A 27208-nucleotide genomic window follows, 5' to 3' on the forward strand; every position below is an offset into this window, starting at 1 on the left:
CCTGCTTAAGATTCTGTGTCTCCCTTGCTCTCTGCCCCTCCCCTGCTCATATTCATATTCAAGACCTCTAAAATTACAGTAGGTTATACTTAATTTTATAATATATAACCACCATGGGATTGCCCAGCATCCTTCAATAATCTACTAAACAACTCAGGACTATAAGATTTTTTTTTTTTTCCACATTTATTTATTTTGAGAGAAAGAGACAGACTGTTAGCGGGGGTGGGGGGCTGGGAGGGGAGAAGTAGAGAAGAGGTGGAGAAGCAGAGAGAGAGAGAGGAACACACAGAATCTGAAGCAGGCTCCAGGCTCTGAGCTGTCAGCACAGAGCCCAATACAGGACTCAAAACTTCGTAAGCTGAGATCATGGCCTGAGCCAAAGTTGGCCACTTAACCAACAGACTGAGCCACCCAGGCGCTCCAGGACTGTTAAGATTCTTAATACTATTAAAAATAAAAGGCAATGGACTTAGTCGAGATGAAACTCAAGGAGTACTTAAGCCAATTACAAAAATTCTTATCTCAATAACTCTCAAGAAGAGCTAATCACTCATTCTGAGCCTTCTAGTTCTACCCTGCAATTATTTTGAAACTAACTTGCAATTACAAAGCCTAATAAGCCATAAGGCATTCCATATACAAATTTTATGTATTAAGCAGGTCAAGATTCCAAAAACAAAAAGGTTACAATACTGTCACAATACTAACATTCTAGGAAAAGGGTGATCAAATAGATCTCTCAGCAGAAAGGATTACAGTAATCAAAGCCACAGTGTTATAGTTCCTATATTCCTACACAGAAAGAACCTCTAGACACAAGCAACACCTAGAAATTGTTTATGATCAGGGGCAGGAACAACAATTAACATTCTATTGCCAAGTATTTGGCTACCATATTTTTAAACATTCAGCCTAGGTTAGTTTGCTAGAGATTTTTTGTTTGTTTTGGGTAAAGGGAATGAAGCGCTTAGTTAGATATGACACTTAGATATGATTTAGGGAATCACCATTTTTTGATTCCCTAAAACTGGTTCTCACTGGCAAATAAGAAACAGTTCCATTTGATAAACTCAAGGGTCCCTTCTTACTCTAAAAATTCTACAGTTTAAAAGAGATTACTATTTTTAACTGTATTCTAAGACTAGTACAGAGTTAAATTTAAACCTGTCTTTTCTGATGTCCAATTTATTCTATTTCAGAAATAAAAATCACAAGAATAACATGTCTATGAAGTCTTTAAAAGTTAAACATTTCTCTCACGGAAAAAATTTTTTTAAGAAAAATTGGACATCTTATATTTTATAGGAATCCTAGCATTAATGTTTTAGAGCCGATTAAGGATACAAATTGCAGTTGCTTGCTTCTGGCAACAACTTAATAAGGGAAAAAAACATTAATTACATGAGAAAAGGCATAGCATTAACCAGAAATTGTTAAAGGAAGAGACTATAGAGAAGTTGACTGTCAATTTGACTAGTTCTAAGCATGTAAGCTATTGAATCAGACCTTGTATTAGACTTGAGAAATCTTCATATTTTAGAAACTTAGTCTTTAGGAATAGGAAGCAAGAGAGATTCATTGGACACAGAATTCTTCTCATTTAGGTATTCCAGCCACTGTATACATTCCTTTGGCTCAAATTCTCTGGGATGAATAAAAAAAAAAAAATGACCATAATAGCCAAATTCAAGTATAACCCAAAAATCCTATAAAATATAAAATATTCAAATGAAAAGCTCTTGTAACTGTGCAATTAAAATTAGGCAATCTTTGGGGCATCTGGGTGGCTCAGTCAAGCATCTGACTTCAGCTCGAGTCATGATCTCACGGTTTGTGCGTTCAAGCCCCACATTGGGCTCTGTGCTAACAGCTTGGAGTCAGCTTTGGATCCTCTGTCCCCTTCTCTCTGTCCCTCCTCTACCTCTGCACACTCTCTCTCAAAAATAAACCTTAAAAATAAAAATAAAATACAAATATGGTTTTTCAAAAAAATTTCCTTTAACTTTTTTAAAGTCAGAATGATGGAAAATTTCTTGTAAAAGCACTGCATGTCTTATATTCATTTAAAAAATTCACTGCCCAAACAAATTAATAAAAATCTCCTACAATCTAAGCTCAATCTCCTTAGAAAACTTAAGTGAAAAGTCTACCGGAATCCTTGCTCTTTTATAGCAAATGCTGGTGTTTCCAAGGGGAAGATTTCCGACTGCACGAACAGTTCTCGCACTCTTCGGTCTATGACTTTCCCGTACTGGGCACCAGCATCCAGAATGACAACAGCTCCTTCATAGTGGTGGCAGCCATCCTTAAGGTCTCCTCCAGCATTCTCCAGCTGAAAATATTAAGACAAATGTCTGCTTAATTATGAAAAGTAGAGTTACTTTAAAAAATAGTGGTCACTGTCAGCTCCAAAAACAGAAACAAAAAACTTAGGACTTTGAGTTACCAATTCAAAGCACTTCTTTTAAAGGGATTTTTAAGGTCGCCTAGGTGGCTCAGGTGGTTAAACATCTGACTTTGGCTCGGGTCATCTGACGGTTCTTGAGTTCAAGCTCCACACTGGGTTCTGCACTGATAGCTCAGAGCCTAGAGCCTGCTTCAGATTCTGTATCCTGCTCTTTTTGCCCCTCCCCCCTTCTCTCTCTTTCTCTTTTTCTTTCTCTTTCTCTCTCTCTCTCTCTCCCTCTCTCTCTCTCTAACATTAAAAAAAATTTTAAGGGAGTATTGTTAAACATATCCGTACATGGCACATATACACACTTTAACAGAAGCTACCACTGACTACCTGATATAATCACTTTATGTGTAAATGTATTAAGTGTATTATCTAACAGGGTGAGTACATAACCCAGTTGTGCCAAAATATAGCTCTGGTTTATGCTTGTTACACTGGCATTATTACTAAGAATGCCTTCTTTGAATCTTAAAAGCATCCTAGCTTGAACAATAATTAAATGGTCACCCTATCTAACAGACACAGCATTCCTATGAGGGATTTTCTGATGAGGAACTGAAAGTTTGCTGCCAGATACAGCATGCTCAAACTCACTTCATCAGGATTTTTTGTATTACCTGAGGAAATGCTCTATTTGTGCATCTAACCATTAACATTAAAATAATTTTAAGTTTTTTAATCTTATGTCTGTCAAGTATACACCGATTACACTTTTCTAGAAAGCAATCTGGCAAAATGTAAAATTTTTAACTATATATGCTGAAATAGTTACCTGGAACTGGCTTCAAATAATGCAGGAGTAGGTGGGTATGGACGAAACAAGACTGCCTATGCACTAAAATCATTGAAGTTAGATGATAAAGCACGCACACACTGTTCGTTTTAGTCTAGTCTCTATTCTGATTTGGTATTTCACATAAGAAAAAGACTTTAAAACCTGTACTCTGGAAATCCACTTGTAGGAAGCATATTAAAATGTTTTTTTAATCCCACTTTAAAATATTTTATCATGTAAAAGAATGTATGTGCATGTATGAAAAAGGACATATAGACATTATATGGACAGATTTACACAAAAATATTAACAGAGTAATGTATCTGAGTAATGAGCTACAGTGATTCAAAATCTTATTTCCTGGGCTCAGATGGTTAAGTATCCAACTCCTGATTTCAGCTCAGGTCATGATCTCACGGTTCCTGAGATCAAGTCCCACAACACACTCCAAAGTGCAGAGCCTACTTGGGGTTCTCTCTTTCTTTCTCTCTGCCCCTCCCCTGCCTGCATGCTTGCTCTCTTAAATTTTAAAATTAATAAAATTTTTCTTATAACGCTTCAGTATGTTTTAAAGGTTTATAATAAACATTTTTGGAGTTTTCCCCCCTCCGGTTGTAAAATTTGCACATAAAAAAGTATAAGCCAGTCCTTCAGACACTTCTGTAATCCTTTCCATCCCTCTTCCCTCTCCATTTATGTGAAAAAAATAAATGCAGACCTCACAATTTCACCAACATTTCCGCTGCAGTAATGAAAAAGACAACAATCACAGCCATCTATAAAGGATTTGTGAGAAGGAACAAACCATGGGCCAGAAAGGATTATTCAGATCACAAAAATGAATAGTTTAATCATATGAATACTAACAATGTAGAAAAATCAGATCACAAAAAGTTTATAGAATACACTAGAGTAAAAGAAATTCTAAAACTTTTTCCTTTCAGACCTTTGTCCTTAGACTATATACATGCGGGTGCATACACACTACTCTTTAAAGAATTTGTCTAAATGGGGCGCCTGGGTGGCTCAGTTGGTTGAGTGTCAGACTTCGGCTCAGGTCATGATCTCATGGTTTGTGGGTTCAAGCCCCTCGTCAGGCTCACTGTGTCAGTATGGAGCCCACTTCAGGTCCTCTGACTCTCCCTCTCACTGTCCCTCCCCGTTTCATGCTTGCACTCGCACTCTGTCTCTCCCCCTCCCCACACCCTCCCCCCATCTCAAATATAAATAAAGATCAAAAAAACTTTTTTAAAGAGTCTGTCTAAAATTCGTTAATCTTAAATGGGGCACCTGAGTGGCTCAGTTGGCTGAGCATCCAACTTTGGCTGAGGTCATGACCTCACAGTTCATGAGTTCAAGCCCCATGGTTGATCATCTGCTGTCAGCACAGAGTCCACTTTGGATCCTCTGTCCCCTTCTCTTAACCTAATTTTTGTGAAGAGTAGAAAGTGATTTTGAATGACCACTTTGTTTTTATGTAAATTTCTCAGATTTCAATCCCCTTACCACAGTCATAATTTACAAAATCCAAGTAAAACCTGTTTTCTTACATTGCAGAGTTCTCCCTTCACATGAATCAGACATGCACGAATGTCAGTCACAATTGTTTATACCAAATTTCAGTTAACTAACACCAGTCTGCAACAACATGGCTCAAATTTCAGTTACCATATATTAACTGTGAGTAATTACACAAAATACAAACTTCATTGCCAGCTCTTCAATCCACAAGTTATCACATAAAGAACAAACATGATGAGTGACCAATATGTCCCTTCTTTTAAAGTTTATTGGCAACTGGTCACTGTAAAATGAAACAGCTAGAGTACAGTTGTGTTACCTCCTTGTTGCTCAGTGATAAATCCACATGACATTTTACTCCTAAGGATAATCCAAAGAGGGGACTGACTAATAAAGATGAAAGTACAGCAGGGGCGCCTTCGTGGCTCAGTGGGTTCAGTGTCTGATTTTTGGTTTTGGCTCAGATCATGATCTCATGGTTCATGGGTTCAAGCCCTGCACCAGATTCCATACCGGGAGTGCAAAGCCTGCTTTGGATTCTCTTTCTTCTCGCCTTCTCTCTCTGCACCCCCCCCAACAAAATAAATAAATAAATAAACGTTAAAAAAAAAAAGTGTGGTAAAGAAGTGCAAAGTGGTACAATGGAAGTGAAATATGAATTCAACGTAAATGAAGCTGTGGGAGAAATTACTGCTCTTGGCAGTGCTGGCGCTGCTGTGGTGTGAGTGCCTCTGGGTGAGATATGCGACCAGAGGAACTTGGTGAACGTGGGCTTACCAACATTGATGAGGAAAGAGACTGTGATGAAAAAGATGACAATGTACCAGAGAAAGGGACCCAAGGAAAATACTTCACATTAAAGAAACGCTTGGAGACATTTCATGACATTTCTAAGTTGTAAAGGGTAAAATGTTGAAGGTCAACAAGGCATAGAAAAGATGCAAAGAGAAGCACTGTTTAAAATACTCTTAATCAGTATTTTACAAAGAAAACATTCTCACTGTGTCTAATGTTTTCAGTTCTACTAAACAGCAGTTTCAGTATTTTATTTCTCTATACTTCTATAACAGTAAAATTAATGTTTTGACAAAATATTTTAAAGGTCACAAACCACTGTAATCTCCCCACTGATTAAAATTGCTTTTGCATGATTTCAGCTTGCACAATCATTTTTATGGTTGTTTTACTATTATACAGTGAGGACTGTCTGTACTTCTTTAAATCAACTAATTTTTACCTAAATGCATTTTAAAAGAAAAATGTACACTGTTTTCCTATCAACTTTTGAAAACATTCAATCATATGATATCAGAGACCACTGAGCAAATGCCAAATCCTTGCCTCATTTCTTTCTACCTCAGATATCAATTTGTCTATATCCAGCATAAAGCTTCAGGGAAAGCAAGAAGATCACCAGCAATGAAAGCAAAAGTTCCTTTCCCTCAAAACCTTGACTCTATTTACTCCTGCTTCACATAGATTTGTAAAGTTTGATAATTAAACTTCTAAAACTTAACAGATTATAAAAAGGACCCTAATGAGAAATGAAGATGCCAGTCACATCAATAGTACAGATAAATGAAATTCAACACTACAGAACAGAAAAATTTATTATGCCTATTTGTAAAACCTATTAAAAGGTAAATACAAAAGCCTCAAAGGTTAATACCCCTCTCAACTCACCTGAGGTCTATCCTTTTATTATGATGACATCTTTTAAAACATAAATAAAACAATACTAAGGAAAAAACCAAATCATATCAGTACCCTAATTTAACATTAAGACAAAAAAGTCTAGAGAGTCTCATAAGAGAAGAGATGGTATCATTTTTGTATCTTCCTGAATTCCCATGTATCACTGAACTAGGTAGAAAAACTAAACAGAAAATGACAACCTATTCCCCCAAGAACCCCAAAATACAAGCTTGTGGGAACAAACTACAACAGTCACAAACTCTGATGTTACAGCATGTGTATGGGAAACAATGTAGCTTCAGTGAAGAACTTCAGAACAGGAGAATTCCGGAATAGTCAACAAGGTGAAAGCACAGGGCCAATTCAGGAGCAGCAGCTGCACTGGGAGGTGTGCAGACTCCATCTGAGAGTGTGTGGGTAGCAGGAGACCCAAGGTGAAGGCTTAAAGGAGTGGAAGGAATTTAATACCCATGACCCTTCTAAACTAATTGGCCAGTGCTCCCTTATAGGACAAGGTTCATGAATGAGGAGCAACTGCTGGGAGCAGAATTGAGATTAGGCAGGATGAGGAGGAAGGAAAATAGAAGGGCCAAACTAAAGCAGTGAGAGGGATCAGAGCAAGGACTCCCGAGAAAACAAGCTGCCATAATTTTAACGGAAGAAGGAGCTCTATAAAGTTACAGAAGCTATATGAACCAAGATTCCTTCTAAAAACTCTGGGAAATTAAATTCACATGAAAGAAAAACAGAAACTATACAAGTCAAATCCCATACAAAGTTACTGAAAGTAAAAAAGAGAATAAAGAATAAAACATCCCTATAAGAGTAAGCCTAAAAGAAACACAGATCAAAACTGGAAAGTACTAATTTTTTTAAATATTTTTTAAATGTTTACTTTTGAAACAGAAGCAGAGAGAGCAGGGAAGGGGCACAGAGAGACAGACAGAGGATCTGAGGCTGGCTCCTCCCTGACAGCAGAAAGGCCAATGCTGAGCTTGAACTCACAAATCATGAGATCATGACTAAGCAGTTTGAAGCTTCACTGACTGAGTAATCCAGGGACCCCTGGAAAGTACTCTTTCTAAATGAAATAAAAAATATTAAGAAAATTATACAGGGCATAAAAGAATATGAATCAAAATTAGACTCTGAACCAAGAATGAACAATCTCAACACATACTTTTTTTTTATTTAAACTAAGTTCATGTACAATGTAACATTCACTTCAGGCATACAATATAGCGATTCAACACTTCCGTACAGCACACAGTGCTTATTATCATAAGTGCACTCCTTAATCTCTGCACCTATTTCATCCATCCCCCACCTACCTCCCCGCTGGCAACCATCTGTTTGTTCTCTATAGTTAAGAGTCTGTCTCTCAGTTTGCCTCTCTTTTTGTTCCCTTTTGCTCCTCTGTTTTGTTCCTTAAATTCCATCTATGAGTGAATCATATGGTATTTGTTTTTCTCTGATTAGTTTGCTTAGCATAATACTCTCTAGCTCCATTCACATCGTTGCAAATGGAAAAATTTGGAATGCTTCACAAATTTGTGTCATCTTTGCAAAGGAGCCATGATAATCTGCTCTGTATGAACATATATGCTTATCAAATTATATGACTTTAAAGGAAAAAACTCAGTATTTTGAATAAAAAGCACACATGATTTATATAATTCATTCAACTATACATTTGTTGTATGTAGTTTTATGTGCCCATGTTTTATTTTAAAATAAAAGATTTTTTTAATAAAAAAAGGGAATTAGCATTTCCTTCACATCTAGTAGTTCATGTGCTTTTACATGTTTTCTTATTCACAATGATATGCGTTTCTATTTTACAGATTGAAGAATGAGACTTAGATACTATGTCACTTGCGTAGGGAAACAATGGCAAAAGCAGAATGTAAATGTAGGCCTTTTCAAATCCCAAAACTATCAGCACTACAGAAGGAAAAGTAGGTAAATATGCATGGTATTTTTGGAAAACACCCTTCATTTTATTTTTTAATATTTTGGTACCTAATACTTTAGAAAGATTGCTTTCATGAATGAAATAATGTTCCACTGATACCTGAGAAAAGTAGTATTATACCATATAAATGATTTTGGAAACAGGATTTTTTAAGTACTAAACTTATTCAGGTAGTCGCACTTCAAAAAGACATTTTAGGGGGCCCCTGGATGACTCAGTCAGTTACGCGTCCAACTTCAGCTGAGGTCATGATCTCACAGTTCTTCAGTTTGAGCCCCACGTCTGGCTCTATGCTGACAGCCTTCAGTTGCCAAAAAAAAGTTTTAGGGTTAAAGAGATTTTACCCCCCCCACACACACACATACACACACATTTTAGTCATCTGGGATACTCCACTATCCAGAATAATCCTTTCATTACCAAACGGCTACTGGAAGTTTGAGCATATTTACTTATTTAATCTCATTACACCTATACTCTGGAAAAATTGTACTTCATCTTCACAAAGTTATCCAACACCTTAGGTACTTTAGAAATGTCAAGAGACTTCACTGAAGTCTTTGATAAGAAGCCATCACCTCACATACAACACTGATTAAGTTTGATCCTACAACTAAAGGGTTAAATCAAAGAGACCTTCTAGCTCTTGACTTTATCATAGGCTTGTTCTACCCTCCTTCCTTTTCTTTTTGAAAAACTTTAAACCTACAGAAAGGATGCAAATATGGCACAGGGGCACTTGTCCAACTCAAAGAAGCATGCAACTCTTGATCTCAGGGTCATCAATTCAAGCCCCACACTGGGTGTTAAGATAAACTTAAAATTTAAAAAAAACCCAAACTATGGCACAATAAAACACCACTCACCACTTAATTCAACAATTAGTAACATTTTGCCACATTTGCATTATTTGTATCTATATATACTTCTTCCCCTGAACTGCTGGAAAAAAATTATAGACATTTCTCTCCCAAAAAACTTTTCAGGGGTGCCTGGGTGGCTCAGTTGGCTCCGGCTCAGGTCATGATCTCACGGTTCACGGGTCTGAGCCCCGGTCAGGCTCTGTGCTGACAGCTCAGTGCCTGGAGTCTGTCTTTGGATTCTGTGTCTCCCTCTCTCTCTGACCCTCCCCTGCTCTCGCGCTCGCTCGCGCTCGCTCGCTCGCTCTCTCTCTCTCTCTCTCTCTCTCTCTCTCTCTCTCTCTCTCAAAAATAAATAAAAAACATTAAAAAGCAAAAAACAAACTTTTCAGCATGTACTTCCTGCCAGGGACATTCTCCTACATAACTACACATAACTGCTATATTATCACACCCAAGAAATTTAAAACTGATAGTATCTACACACAAATTTCCCCAAATGTCACCCAATAATGTCTTATATGGCTTTTTTAAAAAAAATTCCAGAACCCTATCTAAAGCCACAAACTTCGCACTCACATTCTCATGTCATTGTCCTCTATAATCTAGAACTATTTATCTATTCACCTTTTTATGATCCTTTATGACAGTGACATTTTTTTAAAGTTCAGGCCAGCTTTTTGTGGAACATGCCCCAAGCAGGATCTACGTGTTGCCCATGATTAGATTCCAGATAAACATTTTTTGGCAACAATCGTACAATGATGATGTAATCATGCCTCTTCCTGATAGAGCACAGTGGCAAGGACACAATGTCATTTTGTTCCATTACTGGTGATACTGACTTTGATCAGGTGGTTAACAAGCCTGCGTGCTTGAAAGGAAAAAACTCAGATTTTAGTCCTCCCCCTGCTTAAAATCCTACAGTGACTTTCCTTTAGAATAAAGGTCAATTAAGTCCAAAATACCTTCTGAGCCCTATAACCAAGGTCTTGACCTATTCTTTAAACTCTCTATTGTCCCACAGAGTGGTATACACCATGTCTTCTTTGGCTGAAAAATCCCAGCATGGATAAATCCATCTCAGACATGCCAAACAAAAGCCAGACATCTGGAAAAATCACAAAATATCTTAAATTTTGCATTAGCTCAATGACACAGCTGTCACTGCCTTGGTCATAGTTATGTACAATTTGACATAAAATCCCTTAAGGCAAAGAGATTCCCTCGAGTCTCTTAGACAATTTCCTTCAGGCAGAAAGATGCCCCAAGGATTCAGCAAAAAAATACAGCTGAGCTTGGCTGAAATTAATCTAGCATAGACATTTTGGAGTTTTATGTAACTCACCAAGTACATCATGCTCTATGTTTTCTAGAAACACTTGAGTAAGGCCCCTGGAAAGTGCAGTGGCTTGTTACTCCTAGTAGTAGCTTTGGACAAGTTCAACCCCTTAACATTTCAGGCTGCAAAACATTTAAAAACCATCTGAAGAAGGACTGAGTCCTGGTTATTCCTGGTTATTACCTGAAAAACTTCCATTGACATCTTCTGGTAAGATCAAGGAAGTACTACTAGCATTAAAACTTGCAAAATGAGTTGTCAATGGCCTTGAAAAAAATCCCAGGCGTAACTGAGCACTCTCAAGAAATGCTGAATTATCAAAATTCTCGATGGCATGTAAGATGTGTGGAAAAAGAACTCCTGGACAACTCAAGTCAAAAAGTAATTTCTTAGAAGAATCGGACTGAACATGAAGAAAGTTTAGCAATACTAAAACTAACTTATTTCATAAACATATATTTTCATCTGTATGTAAGTGCTATAGGATTCTCAAAAAAAAAACCTCTAAAAAATCTCTAATGACATATATAAAAAGTTCTAGGTGCAATTATTGAATACAGGTGATAATTAAGCAGTTCATTTTATGTAACAAATGTATAAAACGCCCTCAGGAAATGGCTTTACACCTGAGAAAAATCTACAAGTCCTGAGACATCCCAATATAATAATACAGGATAGTGCATTTACATTTACTTGTATATGGAATGCTTACCAAGCTTCTACTGCTTCATGTTGCTTAAATTATGATTAATGGCTTTCTTCTATTTATCTAAGAATTTCACATGTTTAGGGTATTAATCATCATGAACAAAAATTATGATCACTCAGTTCACTGGAGTTCATTTTTCTCTATCTCATTTAATCTATGTAATTTATAAGCTTCTACTGGAATTCCCTCAATAAATTACTACATTTTTTAAGCTTTCAGTGTTCAACAAGTCTGGGAAATACAAGGCCCTAGTGACATAAACTTTTTGTCTTAGCAGTTTACTCTGCTCTTGGTTTGCTAATGATTTCATATACTGAGAAAATTCTTTTCCCTAATGAAATTTCAAGCATTTACTATGTATATTCATTACTCCTTCTTTATTTCTACATGTCAGATAAGAACCAAGCCACAACCATCTCCATATGGTTTTTATTTTTTTCTCCTTTACTGAATCAATTTGCACTTCTGACCCGAACTTCATCTTCTTTTGAATAATCAACTATATCTCTGGATTCTTCAAAATCATTGCAAATCCTCTTCCACCCTTTATTTATGGTGCCAACAGCTCCTTTCAAGTTCCAGGGCAACACCGCTAAACATAACAAACACAGTCTGAATGAACTACTTAAAATCAATGAATTAAAAAATAAAAAGCAGGTTAGTTTGGACTCTAATACTACTTCCAGCGTCCACTTAAACACTGTCAGACTCCCATATATAAACCCTAACCACAGGAATGATTGAGGAAATTCATCTTCTCAGATAAACTAAATACAGATCTAATGGATTTCATTTATACATATGAACACTGAGTAAGAAAATAAAACCAAAAGCCTATATTCTCTGTCTCACTAATCTGCAGGGAAATAAAAATTTATTCCAACATTATAATTTCTAATACCAATGTTTAAACCCTTTGAAATCATTAATTACTTCCCCTTGGATTTCAATTATCCTAAAAGAAGTCTTTTCAGAAAGCTATGGCAATTTTACCTGACAGATAAACTATACTTATGTAACCAGTACTAAATCAAATAAGAAAACTTGCAATGTTGATGAAAATCAGAGATTATTATTTACCTCATGATTTTTAAATCCTTTAAAGTATTATTACAGTTTTTCCATTCAGTGTTGGAGATTAGCCAGCTGAGAGACGAACAAGGTTATCTCTAGATAAATCTAAGCCACTATGAATCAGCTCCAAACTATTTCCAAAAGGTAGACAACATTCAGTAACAATTGTTCTCATACTATTAAAATAGTGAAAGGAAAAGTTCTGAACCATGTTTACTTGCTCATCCTCCTCACAGATTTTTTTCTTCATACTGACCCTTAGTTTTTCCTACCTATTCTGCACTCTTATTGTGACTCAGATCAATCATGGTAACATAAAGTACTTCTTCTGAAGGTGATTTCAGGTGATATGTGTGTACCTATTCACACAACCAAGCACCAAAGGTTCTTTGCAAAGATGTAAACAAAGAAAAAGAAATATTTAAAAACCAGGGGCTCAGCCCGAAGTGACCGACTTTGACCTAGCTCATGATCTCACCATTCCAGAGTTCAAGCCCCAAGTCAGGTTGTGCTGACAGCGAAGAGCCTGAAGCCGGTTTCAGATTCCTTCTCTCTCTCTCTCTCTCTCTCTCTCTCTCTCTCTCTCTCTCTCTCTCTCTCTCTCTCTTTCTGCCCCTCCTCCACTCATACTGTCTCAAAAATAAACACTAAAAAAAAAAAAAAAGAAATAATACATATTTATCCTCAAATTTCACTGTCTCTCTTCTGAGGACCTCAAGATAATGCTGTTTATTTACAGATGAAAGATAATCAAAAAGCTATCTCTTCATACTGAGTTTGTGAAGACATTCAATTTTGTCCCTTGCATAATTACTCCTAAAACACCTTTAAAAATTTTAGCTTAGAAAGAATCTATATTTTTTTAAGATAAAAAATGTTTCGTGAAGTTTAAGCAGATGTCACAATTTCACAGGTATTTATTTAGCACATGGTCCATTTTTCAAGATGCTTCTATTATACTTCATAAACACAATCCCCCTTCTGTATGTGGCCCTTTCTACTTTAGTATGTGCCTGGCGTACGCTTTATTACAAATAATAAAACTTGAAAAAACTATTAACAAATTTGGTCAAAGTAATGGGAAGGAATCAAGCATGCATTCTGCCTTTCCAGTATGAACTCTACCACAAGTGACCATATAGTTAATGAGAGAGTTCTTTATAAAAGAATTCCAGGTAAGGGGCACCTGGGTGGCTCAGTCAGTTGAGTGTCCGTCTTTGGCTCAGGTCATGATCTCATAGTTTGGTTCATGAGTTTGAGCCCCAGTGTCACCTGTGCTGACAGCTCAGAGCCTGGAGCCTGTTCAGATTCTTTGTCTCCATCTCTCTCTGCCCCTCCCCCACTCGCTCGAGTGCTCCCCCCACCCACAAAAATTTTTTTTAATGTTTTAGGGGCACCTGAGTGGCTGAGTCAGTTGAGTGTCCTACTTTGGCCCAAGTCATGATCTCACACCCTGTGAGTTCAAGCCCTACATTGGGCTCTGTGCTGACAGCTCAGAGCCTGGAGCCTGTTTTGGATTCTGTCTCCCTCTCTCTCTGCCCCTCTTCTGCTCGTTCTCTCTCTCTCTCAAAAGTAAATAAACATTAAAAAATTTCTTTAAATTTTTTTAAAGAATTCCAGGTAAAACAATTAGAGCATCACCATTTTACAATCCCTAGTAAAATAAAGGATCTAAGCTATTGTGGTTCACAAAAGGGTACCAGTGGTGATCTGCAAATTGTGACCAGTTCATAACAAAAGAGACGTAGTTCTACCTAAGCTCCATGTAAGCATTCATATGCTTATATAACAAGTTGATAAAATAATTTTATTTCTGCTAAGTCTACAATAAAAATTGGTGGTCTTTATGTATGAGGTCTTAGATTTTTAAATTTCATTTCTCTGTAAATTTACTGCATTAGCAGCATTAGTGGGTTGAAAACTTAACTGGTTCTTTACAGCAGATCTGTGAGAAGCACTGAACTGTTGGTTCTTAAAATCATTAAGTCAAAGATAAATGAAAACCTTGATAATTAATGGTTATGTTGGCAATCCCTGAATCAACTGATTAAACAACATACAAAATAAAGAATATGTAACTTTTACTGTGAGGCACTAAGTAAAAATACATGAAGAAATACTGACCAGTTATAAACTCTTCAGCTAGATAGGGACTTTATACTCATTGCTCTACTTACGCAGGTTTTTAATATTCTATATGTAACTGACTGTATTACTGGCCCTAGGTCTTCACTATTCCGTACATCCATGCTGTTTCTCACGTGACTTTGCAGTTCATCATCGTGTTTTAGGATGAAGACTATGTTTCCTCACTCTTGACATTGGGCTCAACCATGAGACTTGTTTTGGCTTAAGTAATGAGGGCAGAAGTGAGAATGCCATGCCATAAGACATCTTGATTTAGGAGAAGGATGAAAGTAGTAGAGCTCAACAATGCTGAGCTGACCCACAAACTCATCAGCAATAAATCTGCATCATACATCCTTCTGAAAAGGTTTACTACCACCTAAAGTGAAATTTTACGTAAAAACTAACACTAAAGCATCCCCGGCAGATTCTAAAACAATAACATACTATGATCCTGCTTTGCCTGGCCATATATAGCAAAAATACATAAGAACACAGGGCAAAATTATACAAAATGGCTCTCATCATGCTTACCTTTCTGTGACCCTGTCTTTAAGATATACATTACAATGGAAGCACCTGGGTGGCTCAGCTGGTTAAGCATCTGAATCTTGGTTTTAGCTCAGGCCATGACTTCATAGCTTCCTGAGTTCTGTGCCTGCAGTGCGGAAGCTGCTCGGGATGCTTCCTCTGCCCCTCTCCCACTTGCACTGTCTCTCTCAAAATAAATAAACTTAAAAAAATACACATTATACTGATTTTCTAGCTTTGTAAATTTAAAACATAAATGCATACTAATTTTTTTTTTTGAGAGAGAGAGAGAGACAGCGCAATCAGGGGAGGGTCAGAGAGAGAGGGAGACACAGAATCTGAAACAGGCTCAAGGCTCGAAGCTAGCCACCAGCACAGAGCCCGACATAGGCTCAAACCCACGAACCACGAGATCATGACCTGAGCCAAAGCCAAATGCTTAAGTGACTGAGCCACCCAGGCGCCCCATGCATACTTTTTTTTAAGGGGGTAACTAATGAAGGAAAGACATTAGGGAAGAGGAACCACTTAGAGGCACTATTAATTAATCTCTGGAGAGGTAGGCCTGGTGAATACAAGATTTTCCATACCAGGTTTATATGCCTCACAAACTGATAGAAATTTTCTCATCAAACTCCCGAAAATGGTGGTGGTGGTGGTGGTGTTTTAACATTTATTTATTTTTGAGAGACAGAAAGAAACAGTGTGAGCAGGGTAGGGTCAGACAGAGAGGGAGACACAGAATCCAAAACAGGCTCCAGGCTCTGAGCTGACGCAGGGCTCAAACCCACTAACCGTGAGATCATGACCTGAGCCAAAGTCCAATGCTTAACCACTCAACCACAGGAACCACCCAGGTACCCCTGAAAATAGTTTTTATATGGAGGTAGGGCACCAATCCGAAAGGCTGCATTTAAAAAGAAGAAGGGGGCACCTCAGTGGCTCTGTTGGTTAAGCATTGGACTCTTGGTTTTGGTTCAGATTATGATCTCATGGTTCGAGCCCTGTGTAGGGCTCTGCGCTGGCCAGCTTGGGATTCTCTCTCCCCTCCCCAGTCTCTGCACCACCCCCCCCGCCACTTATGCTGTCTCTGCCTCTGTTAAAATAAGCTTTAAATAAATAAATAATAAAAACAAAAATAACCCAGCTTTATTAAATTCCAAGTGCTTCCAATTCTATTTTCATCAACTTTATTATCAAATTATTTTTGAATTTAAAATTCAGATTGCACAGTGCCTGGGAGGCTCAGTAGGTTAAGCATCCAACTTTGGCTCAGGTCATGATCTCACAGTCCGTAGGTTCAAGCCCCGCGTTGGGCTCTGTGCTGACGGCTAGTTCAGAGCCTGGAGCTCTCTTCAGCATCTGTATCTCCTCCTCTCTCTGACCCTCCCCTGCTCACGCTGTCTCTCTCTCTCTCTCTCTCTCTCTCTCTCTCTCTCTCAAAAACAAATAAAACAAAAAATTTTTAATAATTAAAAATTCAGATTGCTATTATCAAAGAAGTGGTTCATTTCTGTTACATGTTTATGAAGCTAATGTATAAGTACCCTCTTTGCCCACAAACCACATACTATTCCATTAAACTACAGCTGAATAAGGTACTTTTGAAAATACCCTTATGAATACAATTTTATGATGCAGTTTTTTTAAAGTTTGTTTTACTATCCAAAAGTTTATCTCTTTCAGACATTGAGTAACTTATTATAACCTAAACATTTTAAACTGTACAAAACAGAAAATAGCAAAACTTATTAGGGGCTCTCCTCTGACCCAACAATTCCACTCCTAAGTATTTATCCAAGAGTAATGAACATCTAAATCTATGTCCATAAAAACTGGAAACAGAACACACGGCCATCAACATGTGGATGGATAAACAAATTCTGGTATATCCACACAGTGGAATACTATGCAACGATAAAAATGAACTACTAACACAACAGAGACAAATCTCAAAAATATTATGAAAAACGCCAAAATCACTATACAACTCCACTTATATAAAATTCAAAAGCAGACAAAACTAATGTGTGGTTATAAAAAGGGGAACAGTGGTTGCTGCTCCAAGAGTGGAGGGATTAACTGTCAAAGGGGCACAAAGGAACTTGTGAGTGATAGAAATGTTGTTTTTTTTTTAAAGTTTATTTATTTTGAGATAGAGAGCACCAATGGGAAGGGAAAGAGAAAGAGGGAGAGAGAGAATCCCAAGTGGGCTCTGACAGTGCAGAGCCCGATGTGGGGCTCAAACTCATGAACCATGAGATCATGACCCTAGCCTAAGTCGGATGCTTAACCAACTGAGCCACCCACATGCCCCCATAGATCTTGATTGGAGAAGTAGTTATATGGAGGTGTGTGTGTGTACATATATATATGTCAAGATTCAAACTGTACAGTGGAACACCGAGGTGGCTCAGTCAGTAAAGCAAGCACTCAGCTCTTGATTTCAGCTCAGGTCATGATCTCATGTTTGGTGCAGAGCTTGCCTGGGATTGTCTCTTCCTCTCTCTCTGCCACTCTCCTGCTTGTGCTCGCTCTCTCGCAAAATAAATAAACTTTTAAAAAATTCAAACTGTACACTTAAAGATAAGTGTGCTTAGACTATGTACATTTGCCTCAATAAAAACAAGCAAAACAAAACGCCTATTAGTGACCTTTTCAAACCATTTGTCTCCACAAACTGAAAAACAGTGCTACAATAAGCAACTGTTTACCCTCAGCCTCAGGGGGAAACCAGATGGTCAAGTTCTGCTATGGTGTCAAAAACAAGGCCAACATTCAGTCAAATCTAAGAGCCAACCACTCCATTATAAAACCAAAAATCTATCACGTTAAATCCATTAAGTGGATTAAGCATCCAATTAACCATCCATTAAAAGTTTATACTTTTATTCCTTACTACCTTTAATTACTTTTTTAAAAAGCTATTTTTTCAGGCTAATGCTATAAATCTGGTATCTTATTTCAACCAGTCAGATGTTGGAGTTGGAAGGAACAGATTTCACAGTTCATGACAAAAATGCAACAATATGAAAATGTTCCACCAAATTATAACTTAGGGTCTCATAACAAAACAGATCAAAGACCTAAATATAAGAGCTAAAGCTACAAAGCTTTTAGAAGAAAACAGACAATTTTACAAGTCTCAAGATCATTAGGAAATGCTCCTTAGAAGGCAAACCATCAAAGACCAAACTGTAGAGAACAAACTGAGGGTCGCTGGAGGGGAGGGGGAGGGGGAACGGGCTAAATGGGTGATGGGTATTAAGTTTAAGTAGGGCATTTGTTGTGATGAGCACCGGTGTAAGTGACCAATTACTAAATTCTACTCCCAAAACTAGTATTATACCATATGTTAACTAACTGGAATTTAAATAGAACCTTGAAGGAAAAAAAAAAAGGAAATGCTCCTTAGGTGAGATACCAAAAAAGAGACAAGAGGAAATAAGTAAGTTGAACCTATCAAAATTATAAGCTTTTATTCATCAGAAGACACCATTAAGAGTAAAAACCCAAAGGATGCAGAAAATATCTGCAAAGCATATTTCTGATAAGAGACTTGTCACTAAAAGAACTCTTACAACTCAGTAAAATGACAAGTAACCTACTTTCAAAAACAGGCAAATGATCCTTAACAGACATTTTTCCAAAGAAAATATACACATGGATAATAAGCTCGTTCAACCATCATCAGTCATTAGGGAAATGCAAATCATAATAAGATACCAGTTCACACCCACTACAATGGCTATAATCAAAAAGGCAAGTGATGGCAAAAATGTGGGGAAGTTAGAACCTCATGCTGTACTCACAGAAAATGGAAAATACTGTAGCCACTTTGGAAAACAGTCTGACAGTTCACCAAATGGTTAGACACAGAATTACTATATAACCCAGCAATTCCACCCCTCCTATACATCTAAAAGAAATGAAAACATATGTCTACAGAAACACTTATACAGAATAGTCACACCACCGTTATCCATAATATCCCAAGTGTAAAAAACCCAGTGTCCGTCAACTGATGAATGAATAAAAGGTGGTATATCCAAACAATGGATCATTATTTGGTAACAAAAAAGAGTAAGGTACTTAACCCTGCTACAAGACAGATGAACTTTGAAGGCATTACACAAAGTAAAAGAAGCCAGTCATAAAAGACTACATATTTTAAGATGCTAGTCATATAAAAAGTTCAGAAAGGCAACTCTACAGAGACAAAAAAGATTAGCAGTTGTCTAGGGTTGGGAGAGAAAGGCAGATGGGGAAAGGGGGGACTGACTGCTAAAAGGTACAGGATTTCTTTCAAGGGTGATGAGCATGTTCTAAAACTGTGGTGACAGTCATACGAATCTGTGAATATACTAAAAGCCACTGAATTGTGCCCTTAATATTGGCACAAATTTATGGTATGTGAATTATATCTCAATAAAGCTGTCTTAAGAAAACTGAGTAAAAATCTAGGTATATGCCTAAATGGTGACTAAAATTTCTTCTAACTTGTCGGCTTGAAAATTTTTCATAAAATGTTAAAGGAGGAAAAATTACAACATAAAAAGTTTCACTATTACAATAAACATATCAAAACAATGATTTAGCTGTATTTTTATATTCATCTAACTTTCTCAAATTAATTAGGGATTGTTCATCCAAAATTTGTCCAAAGCAGCATTTTAGAATTCTAGAGTCTTAAATTTATATTCACAATGAGACTCAGAGGATAAGAACTACTAAGACTAGTTCTCCAAATTGCAGACAAGGTAAGGGTGATTTATAAGTTTTAAGAGACAAAAAGGATTCTATTCTCCTGGCGACAAACATGAATAACAGAAGTTTGCGAGTCCAGGCAGCTTTAAAAGTTTGAGAAACCTGTTATGGTACTTTAGAGCAGATTATTTTACCTGTTGGTCAGTTTCAACACTGCTGGTTCTCATCTTTTAGGAAACAAGCAATTTGACACTATTTTTAAGAATTTCATAACTCTCTTAACATAAGTATTAACTCAGAAGTAATTATTCTAGGGGTACCTGGATGGCTCAGTCAGTTAGGCGTCCAACTTTGGCTCAGGTTACGATCTCACAGTTTGTGGGTTTAAGCCCCACATCGGGCTCTGTGCTGACAGCTCAGAGCCCAGAGCCTGCTTCAGATTGTGTCTCCCCCCTCTCTGCCTCTCTCCCACTCATGCTGTTTCTCTGTCTCAATAATAAATAAGAAGGCGCGTGGGTGGCTCAGTCGGTAGAGTGTCTGGCTTCTGCTCAGGTCATGATCTCACGGTTTGTGGGTTCGAGCCCCGCGACAGACTCTGTGCTGACAGCTCAGAGCCTGGAGCCTGCTTCAGATTCTATGTCTCCCTCTCTCTCTGACCCTCCCCTGTTCACACTGTCTCTCTCTGTCTCTCAAAAATAAATTAAAAATTTTTAAAAAAAAGTTTAAAAAAAATAATAAATAATAAAAAATGTTAAAGAATTATTCTAATATATACATAAGGATTAAATTTTAGCCAAATTTTAAATACCTGTCATTGGAGAAATCAAGATCCAGACTTAGAACAATATGTGCTCTGTAACTGAAGTGACCATATGGCCCAGTTTGCCCAGAACGATCCTAATTTACACCTGTTACTCCAACATCCCACCCAGCTTAACATTTACTTCATAGTCTTCATTTTTACACATACGCTATGAATAACTACATTTAAGTAACATAGGATGGGTTTATTATACTTTCATATTCCCACCTTCGGACATGGTTTTATCTAGTTCTGCATAGAGTGCAGATGCAATAAACAGGTCTAACTTCAGGTTCAATCTGAAAGCCAACCACTGATAACCCACTTCCTAATCCCTTTCCGATAAAATGAAATACACTTGGACAATGGCAACAAGGGGTAGCTAACTCTGTCCAGTTTTGAGTGCGTGCCACACAGCCACTGTGCAGCTTGCAAAATGCTCCAAACCTGCAGGCCACCATCAGCTAGGTCGGTGGGAAATGTGAATCAGGTGTTTGTAAAGTATATGCAAAAGGAGACATCATGTGATCCTGCGCATAATGTTTGGAGACAGTAATCCGAGCACTCTTGCTACAGTTTTGCCATTTACTATATTGCATAAATCCAAAATTATTTGTTAATATTCCATTTACAGCAATTACAGATTTATTTTCAGGAACTTCTTTTATGTTCTTTTATGTCCTTATGTGCCCCGGTTTAGACAAAGAGAATACATGGTCACACTACTATAACCAAACACCTTACTTCCTATCATATTATAATGGCCTATATCAGGGAATGTACAGACATAACTATACAATCATGTCCTTAATCTTCAAACCATGAACCTGAAGCCATGGCAAGAGTCCATCAATAATAAAACAAACTAATATCACATTATTACTATAGTAGGGCTGTGTGTTTTGAACCACTGTGATTCTGAAGCAAATACAGAAATGTCTCTATTCTACAAAATGCATGAAAAAAACAGCTTCCTATTCTACACAACCCAGAATTATATATGCTATACAAATATTCAAATTTCTATGAAACTACTTTTCTGTTGATTCACAAAGTGCTTCAGAATTACGTTTTATCCCTGAGGACTTTACTCATCTTGAGCATCTAACAGAGTTTAAGTTAGAAGGAAACATGAAGACAACTTAAGCACCATAATAGAGATAAATTTTATTATTCTGTATAGCAAATAATTCTTTACTTCAAACAGCATCCTGTGAAATGTAATTCATTAAATACCCTTTTGAAAAGTATCAGATACATTTGAATGAGTATAGGACAAGTCTACATTTTTAAAAACTTCTTAAAAGACAATTATCTACCTTAAGAAACAAGTTGGCCCAGCTAAAGACAAGGCTATTTGACGTTCCTGGAGGAATTTCAAAATCCTCCAAGCCTTCAAACCTTCCACGTCAAACAACAGGAAATAATAAAAACTACTCCTTTTGTAACAGCTCTTACATTCTAGATGTGTATCTTCTTGAATATCTGAATAAAATCTGAGGCCAAAAATAATCATCTTTGACCTTTCAAAAAAAATGTACTATATAAGGGATTATCATAAAAGGATAGTTGTTTAATACCCAATGCGTCCCAGGTTAAAAAAAAAAAAAACTCATCATCTTACAACTCAATTCAAAAACTTAAATTTAAAAATGCCAAATTTACAAGTTTAACATTAGGGGAGCCTGGGTGGCTCAGTTGGGTAAGCGTCCGACTTCGGCTCAGGACATGATCTCACAGTTCATGGGTTCGAGCCCTGCATTGGGCTCTGTGCCGACAGCTCAGAGCCTAGAGCCTGCTTCGGATTCTGTGTCTCCCTCTCTCTCTGCCCCTCCCTTGCTCATGCTCTGTTTCTGTCTCAATAATAAACATTAAAAAAATTTTTTTTTAAGTTTAACATTAGGTGTCACTAAAGATTCTATATCACATGCAATCAACTTAAAAAACACAGTACAATATACCCTAGTCGACATCTCAGGAAAAGTGATAGGGCCGTCCCACCTCTACTCCAAGAGTCTGAGGCTTAGATAAAAAGGAGTAAAAAAAAAAAAAAAAAGTGGGAAACGATGTAATCCAAAGAACAATATTCTGATAATCCTGCCTCAGTAAAACAGAAAATACTATGTCTCATACTTGACCTATCTACTATTCATGACATCAAGTAGTTGTAAAAAGGTTTTAAATACATTATTAAATAAGATCTTAACTTAATTAAATAACATTATATTAACTCCTTAACCAAGAAAACAATAACTTCTGCTTTGGGTGGTTAATCATTCAGCCCAAATGCTTTGATAGATTTTAGGTCTTTCCCTAATTTCTATCATGCAAAAATATCATTTTAGAAAATCCTATACAGGGGCACTTAGGTGGCTCAGTCATTAGAGCTTACAACTCTTGATCTTGGGTTGTTAAATTCGAAGCCCACAGAGGATGTAGAGATTACTCAAAAAAAATCTTAAGAAAAAGAGAAAATCCTGATACAAACTGAAATGTTCCAGGATGGGAATTGAAATTGCCTCTTTAATTGATAAACCAGGATTTACATAGAACTGTCAGAGTCACAATCTATGTACAAAGTAAGCGTGGGGCCAGTACTTCTATTTCACTTGAGAGAACGGTAATTCAGTAGTAAACTATGGAAAAGAGATACCTTCCAGGTAGATCTCTTAGAAATATCTTATTTCACCTACTTTACTTATACATTTCTGTATTTGAAATGTTTCTTATGATCAATGACATATCGGTTTAATTGTGGGGTTTTTTTTATCCTTAGGCACACATAAAATAATAATAGAGTTGATGATATGTTATTTCTCTGATGGCTCTTCCTTGAAATCCATTCGGTTCACTTTAGTCCGAAATAAAAATACACACGTTTGAGTATGCTATAAAATATGAAGGACCTTGAAGTAATATCAAATCAGCAATTCACTTGAAGCTCAAATATATCAAATTGATCAAGACTCTTTAAAATCCAAGTTATCAACTAGTAAAAAAGTTTATGTCCCATACTCCTGAGACAAATAAATTTGGAAATAATCTTTAACTTTCTGCTGCCAGTTAATTTTGTGAAAATACTCTTATCACTACCTATTTCTCAAAGTCTGCAAATTAGGTTTGAGTTCTGTTAGTACAGTCATTTCTTCTAGAAGCACAAAGATTAGTCACAAGTATCCAAAGAGAAGAAAAAATGCTTTGCAAGTGTACAGGAAAGAACTGTACAATGAGGTTTACATTAGCTTCTGAGGTCTGAAACTACTTCAGTGTCTTCATTTACTTTCATAATCCTGAGAAAAGAGCTTCACGTAATCTAAGCATCAGTTTCCCCGGTTTCAAAGGGCATATCGCTACCGTACTATCTTTTCTCATTTGTTCAACAAATAGTTTTTGAATGTTTACGAGGTACTAAGCAATCATTAGCAAAAAAGGACCTACTAACATGGGACACTTAGGCACCACCTGTGAAAGAGAATGCCGCCAGAGTAAGGCACTACTATCTGACTTAGACCACCACTTCCCGCCTGACGTTCAAAATGACACACACCTGAATAAAATTTAAAGCAATTTCTCAAAGCCAGCCTCTAAACAGCATACAGGAGGTGCATCTTGCTCAAGTTAATCGCAATTCAAAACTGCAGTTTCCCGCTGACAAAAACGGCACTGTGAGGGTCTGAAAGAACTCCAAGCCCACGAGGATTTTAATACAGAAGTGAAAGCGAAGGTACTCAATTTCAGAGGCGAGACGAACGAGAGGATCTAAAGCAAAAAGTGAGTTGGAGGTGACGAGAAGCGCAGCGGCGGCCCAAACGTGCTCTCCCCACATCAAGTTAGCAACTTTTCCAGCACGCCGGGATTCCCCACTTCCCCAGCCCTCGGAGGTGGCGGCCGCGGCTCGCGTCCCGGAGAGGGATCCGCACCGCTGGGAGGGGGATCCACCGTTAACAAACGCGTAAAAGCTGCCAGCGATTGGGGGCGGGGTTCGACCCACGCTCCAGCCCTCGGAGAAGGGGGAGGGCAGCGGAGTGAGCGACCCTCGGGCCATGGGCCCAGACCAAGGACTGACCTGGGGATCGGGGCTAGAGGAGGGGGGAAGCGAGGGGAGCTCCAGTCACGCAGCCTCGCCGCCGCGGACCCCCAAGGCCGGCGTTGGGGAACGCGGAGGGCCCCACCGAAGGCAGGCGGGAAATGGGGTGGCGGGAAGACAGGAGACCGGCACGGCTCGAAAGCCGCACGCGAGGCCCCGACCCTGCCCTGCCTTCGGCGGGCCCCTGGAGGTCCACAAAAGGCTCCCAGCCTCCGGAAGGGAAGAGGGTGAGGGCTGAGGAAGCAAACACACACGCCCGCTTGCCTCCCTACCTCCACCCTCCGGCCACGCTCCCCGGGCTCCGAGCCCCAAAGCTGCGCGGGGGAGGCGGGGGCCAGCGGCACGGCCGCGGGGAGCTGACGCCCTCCCCGACGCCCGGAGACCGGCGGCCGCAGGAACCCCGACACGCAGACAAAATCAACAAAGCACCTGCCGCTCCCAAGGAGAAAACATGCCACAGGCCCCGACCAGGGACTCTCCGACGCGCAGCTGCCCGGGCCGCAGGGCTGCGCTGACGGGCTGGGGGGAGGGGGGGCGAGCGGTGGTTCCCCGGCCCCGGAGCCTCGCCTGCCCCCGGAAGCGGTGAGGCAGGGACCCCCACGCGAAAGACTGACCTTGGAGTCTCCGTTGCACAGAGCCATCGGGGCTGGGGCCGCGGCAGCGGTGGCCACACTATGAGACGGGGCGGGAGACGGCTGACGGGGTCGACGCCGCGGGCCGGGGCTTGAAGAGGAGGCCTGGTCTAGAAGCCGGCGGGCGCCGAGAAAAGCTGGCCGACAGCGAGGCGCCGAATCCAGCAGCAGCCGCGGAACGCGGGCCCCAGCGCCGCGGGAGAGGAGACCAGCAGCGCGCACGCTGCCCCCGCCTCCTGCTTCCGCCCCGGCCGGCCACTGGGAGGAGCCAGAGCCCGTTCGGCTAGGCAGCCAAACCGCGGACACCCCGCAGCTGCCGCCACGGCCAAATAAGCCCGCCTCGGAAGGAGGGGCCTTCGCGGCCCAGCCCCGCCCCCAGGTCGGTTCGTTTTGCCGAGGCCCGCCCCCGGGAAAAGAAACCCACGGCTTCTCCGGCCTGCCGGCCCGCGAGAAAAAAAAGACCCGCGGAGCCTGGCCCCGCCTCCGCCTGCCGAAGTCCGCCCCACTGTAGGTACCTGGGCCCCGCCTCCGCCTCCCCTGGCCTGCCCTTGGGAGGAGGAGCCTTCAGCTAACAGCCCAGCTTCGCCCTTACCGCCCCCGCACCGGGCAACCAGCCGCGGGAGGAGGTGCCCTTAGTGGGCGGCCCCACCTCCGCCACCAAGGCCCACCTGCGAGAAAACCCCAAGCCTCTGGGACCTCGTTGTAGGCCCGCCTGCCGGCATTCTTTAACCACTGTGAGAAGCTGGAGGCGCAGAGGAGGAAGCTTCCGAGGGCTGGGCCCCTGGGGGACCACTTAGCCCTTTTCGCGGCCTCATCTCAAGTTGAGGGACATTGAAGAAGCCAAGGCTACTATGAAGAGTTTTGCGGTAACATCTCCAAGGACGTCAAAGCGAGATTTGATCACATAGGTTCCCCCAAAGTTATACAACAGGTGCAGATTTTCAAAAGGAAGAGATTTGGGAGCCCGCAATCTGGTGGGATGGTGAGCCAGGGGACTGGCCATGAAGTTTTGTTTGCACGCCCCCCAATGTTTTTATTTATTGCGGGGAGGGGGCTACAGTCCTTCCAGCTACTCCTTAGCACCCGTCAGGATGAGTTATTTAAATCTGGCCACCTGGGAGCCTAAATCAGGGTTGGAGAATAACACTTGAAACAACTTCCAGATTAACGAAGCCTTCTAACAAATATTCTATTATTACAATATAGCCATTTGCTGAGCTCATGCTTTGTGTCAGGCTCTAGTCCAGGTGTCAAGGAGTCTGAGTAAGATGTTACTGACTTAAGAAATCTCATTTTATTCTAACCAATTCCACGAAAGTAGTGAGGTCGGATTGTGTTCTTATACACTTTTTACTAGTAAAAAAATTGAGGCTCAGTACGATAATGTTCCTCTCTGCCTCTCTTTATTGGAGATAAAGGGTACCTGATCTGGGAAAGGATACACGGTTTATTAGTTTCAGGAACAAAAGGCCTAAAATCCAAAAAAGTATTTCACTTACCCTTTTTTGACCTGAAAAATGGATACTTGAACTTTCTAAAGCCATGGATAGTGGGTTCTCTTGGGAGATCTCTATGAACAATCAAGAGGACAGTGTAGTAACCAATAGGAGAGAGACTCAGTTGCATCAATGTCTACGCAGACTAGAATGGAATGTAATATAATGTACCAGCATCAATGATTGGCCAAAATCCATCTATAACAGACAATGCCTGTTTGAAATATGTTCTGATGGTCACCTGTGTTTATGGATAAGCATATCAGCATGTACCAGAATACTTAAATCTTAAGGTCCTTTGCAGCTTTGGACTTGACTCCTCCCTCTTTCTTGAAACTTGATTTCTCTTACAGACACACCATAAATGTATCTTTTCGCGTGTAAGATTGTTCTTGGTCACTTTTTTTTTTTTTTTTT

At 39.4% G+C, this 27208-nt stretch overlaps 1 protein-coding gene across 3 annotated transcripts in view; it reads right to left on the reverse strand.

The window, feature by feature from the left end:
• GMPS (guanine monophosphate synthase) overlaps positions 1-26861 on the reverse strand; it is a 69840-nt gene extending 42979 nt beyond the window's left edge. The window contains exons 1-2 of one of the 3 annotated variants that reach the window (XM_029940004.1): positions 26795-26861; positions 2154-2335 (exon numbers count right to left, since the gene is read on the reverse strand). In XM_029940004.1, coding sequence (XP_029795864.1) covers positions 2154-2335; positions 26795-26839 — 227 coding nt within the window. In that variant the 5' untranslated portion in view covers positions 26840-26861. Of the gene's footprint in view, positions 1-2153; positions 2336-25092; positions 25224-25277; positions 25786-26794 lie in introns of those variants that run through there. The other 2 variants (XM_029940005.1, XM_029940006.1) reach the window with 2 other exon arrangements.
• Between the last annotated feature and the right edge of the window lie 347 nt (positions 26862-27208).

This window comes from Suricata suricatta, chromosome 5 (assembly GCF_006229205.1).
Source record: "Suricata suricatta isolate VVHF042 chromosome 5, meerkat_22Aug2017_6uvM2_HiC, whole genome shotgun sequence".
NCBI lineage: Eukaryota > Metazoa > Chordata > Mammalia > Carnivora > Herpestidae > Suricata > Suricata suricatta.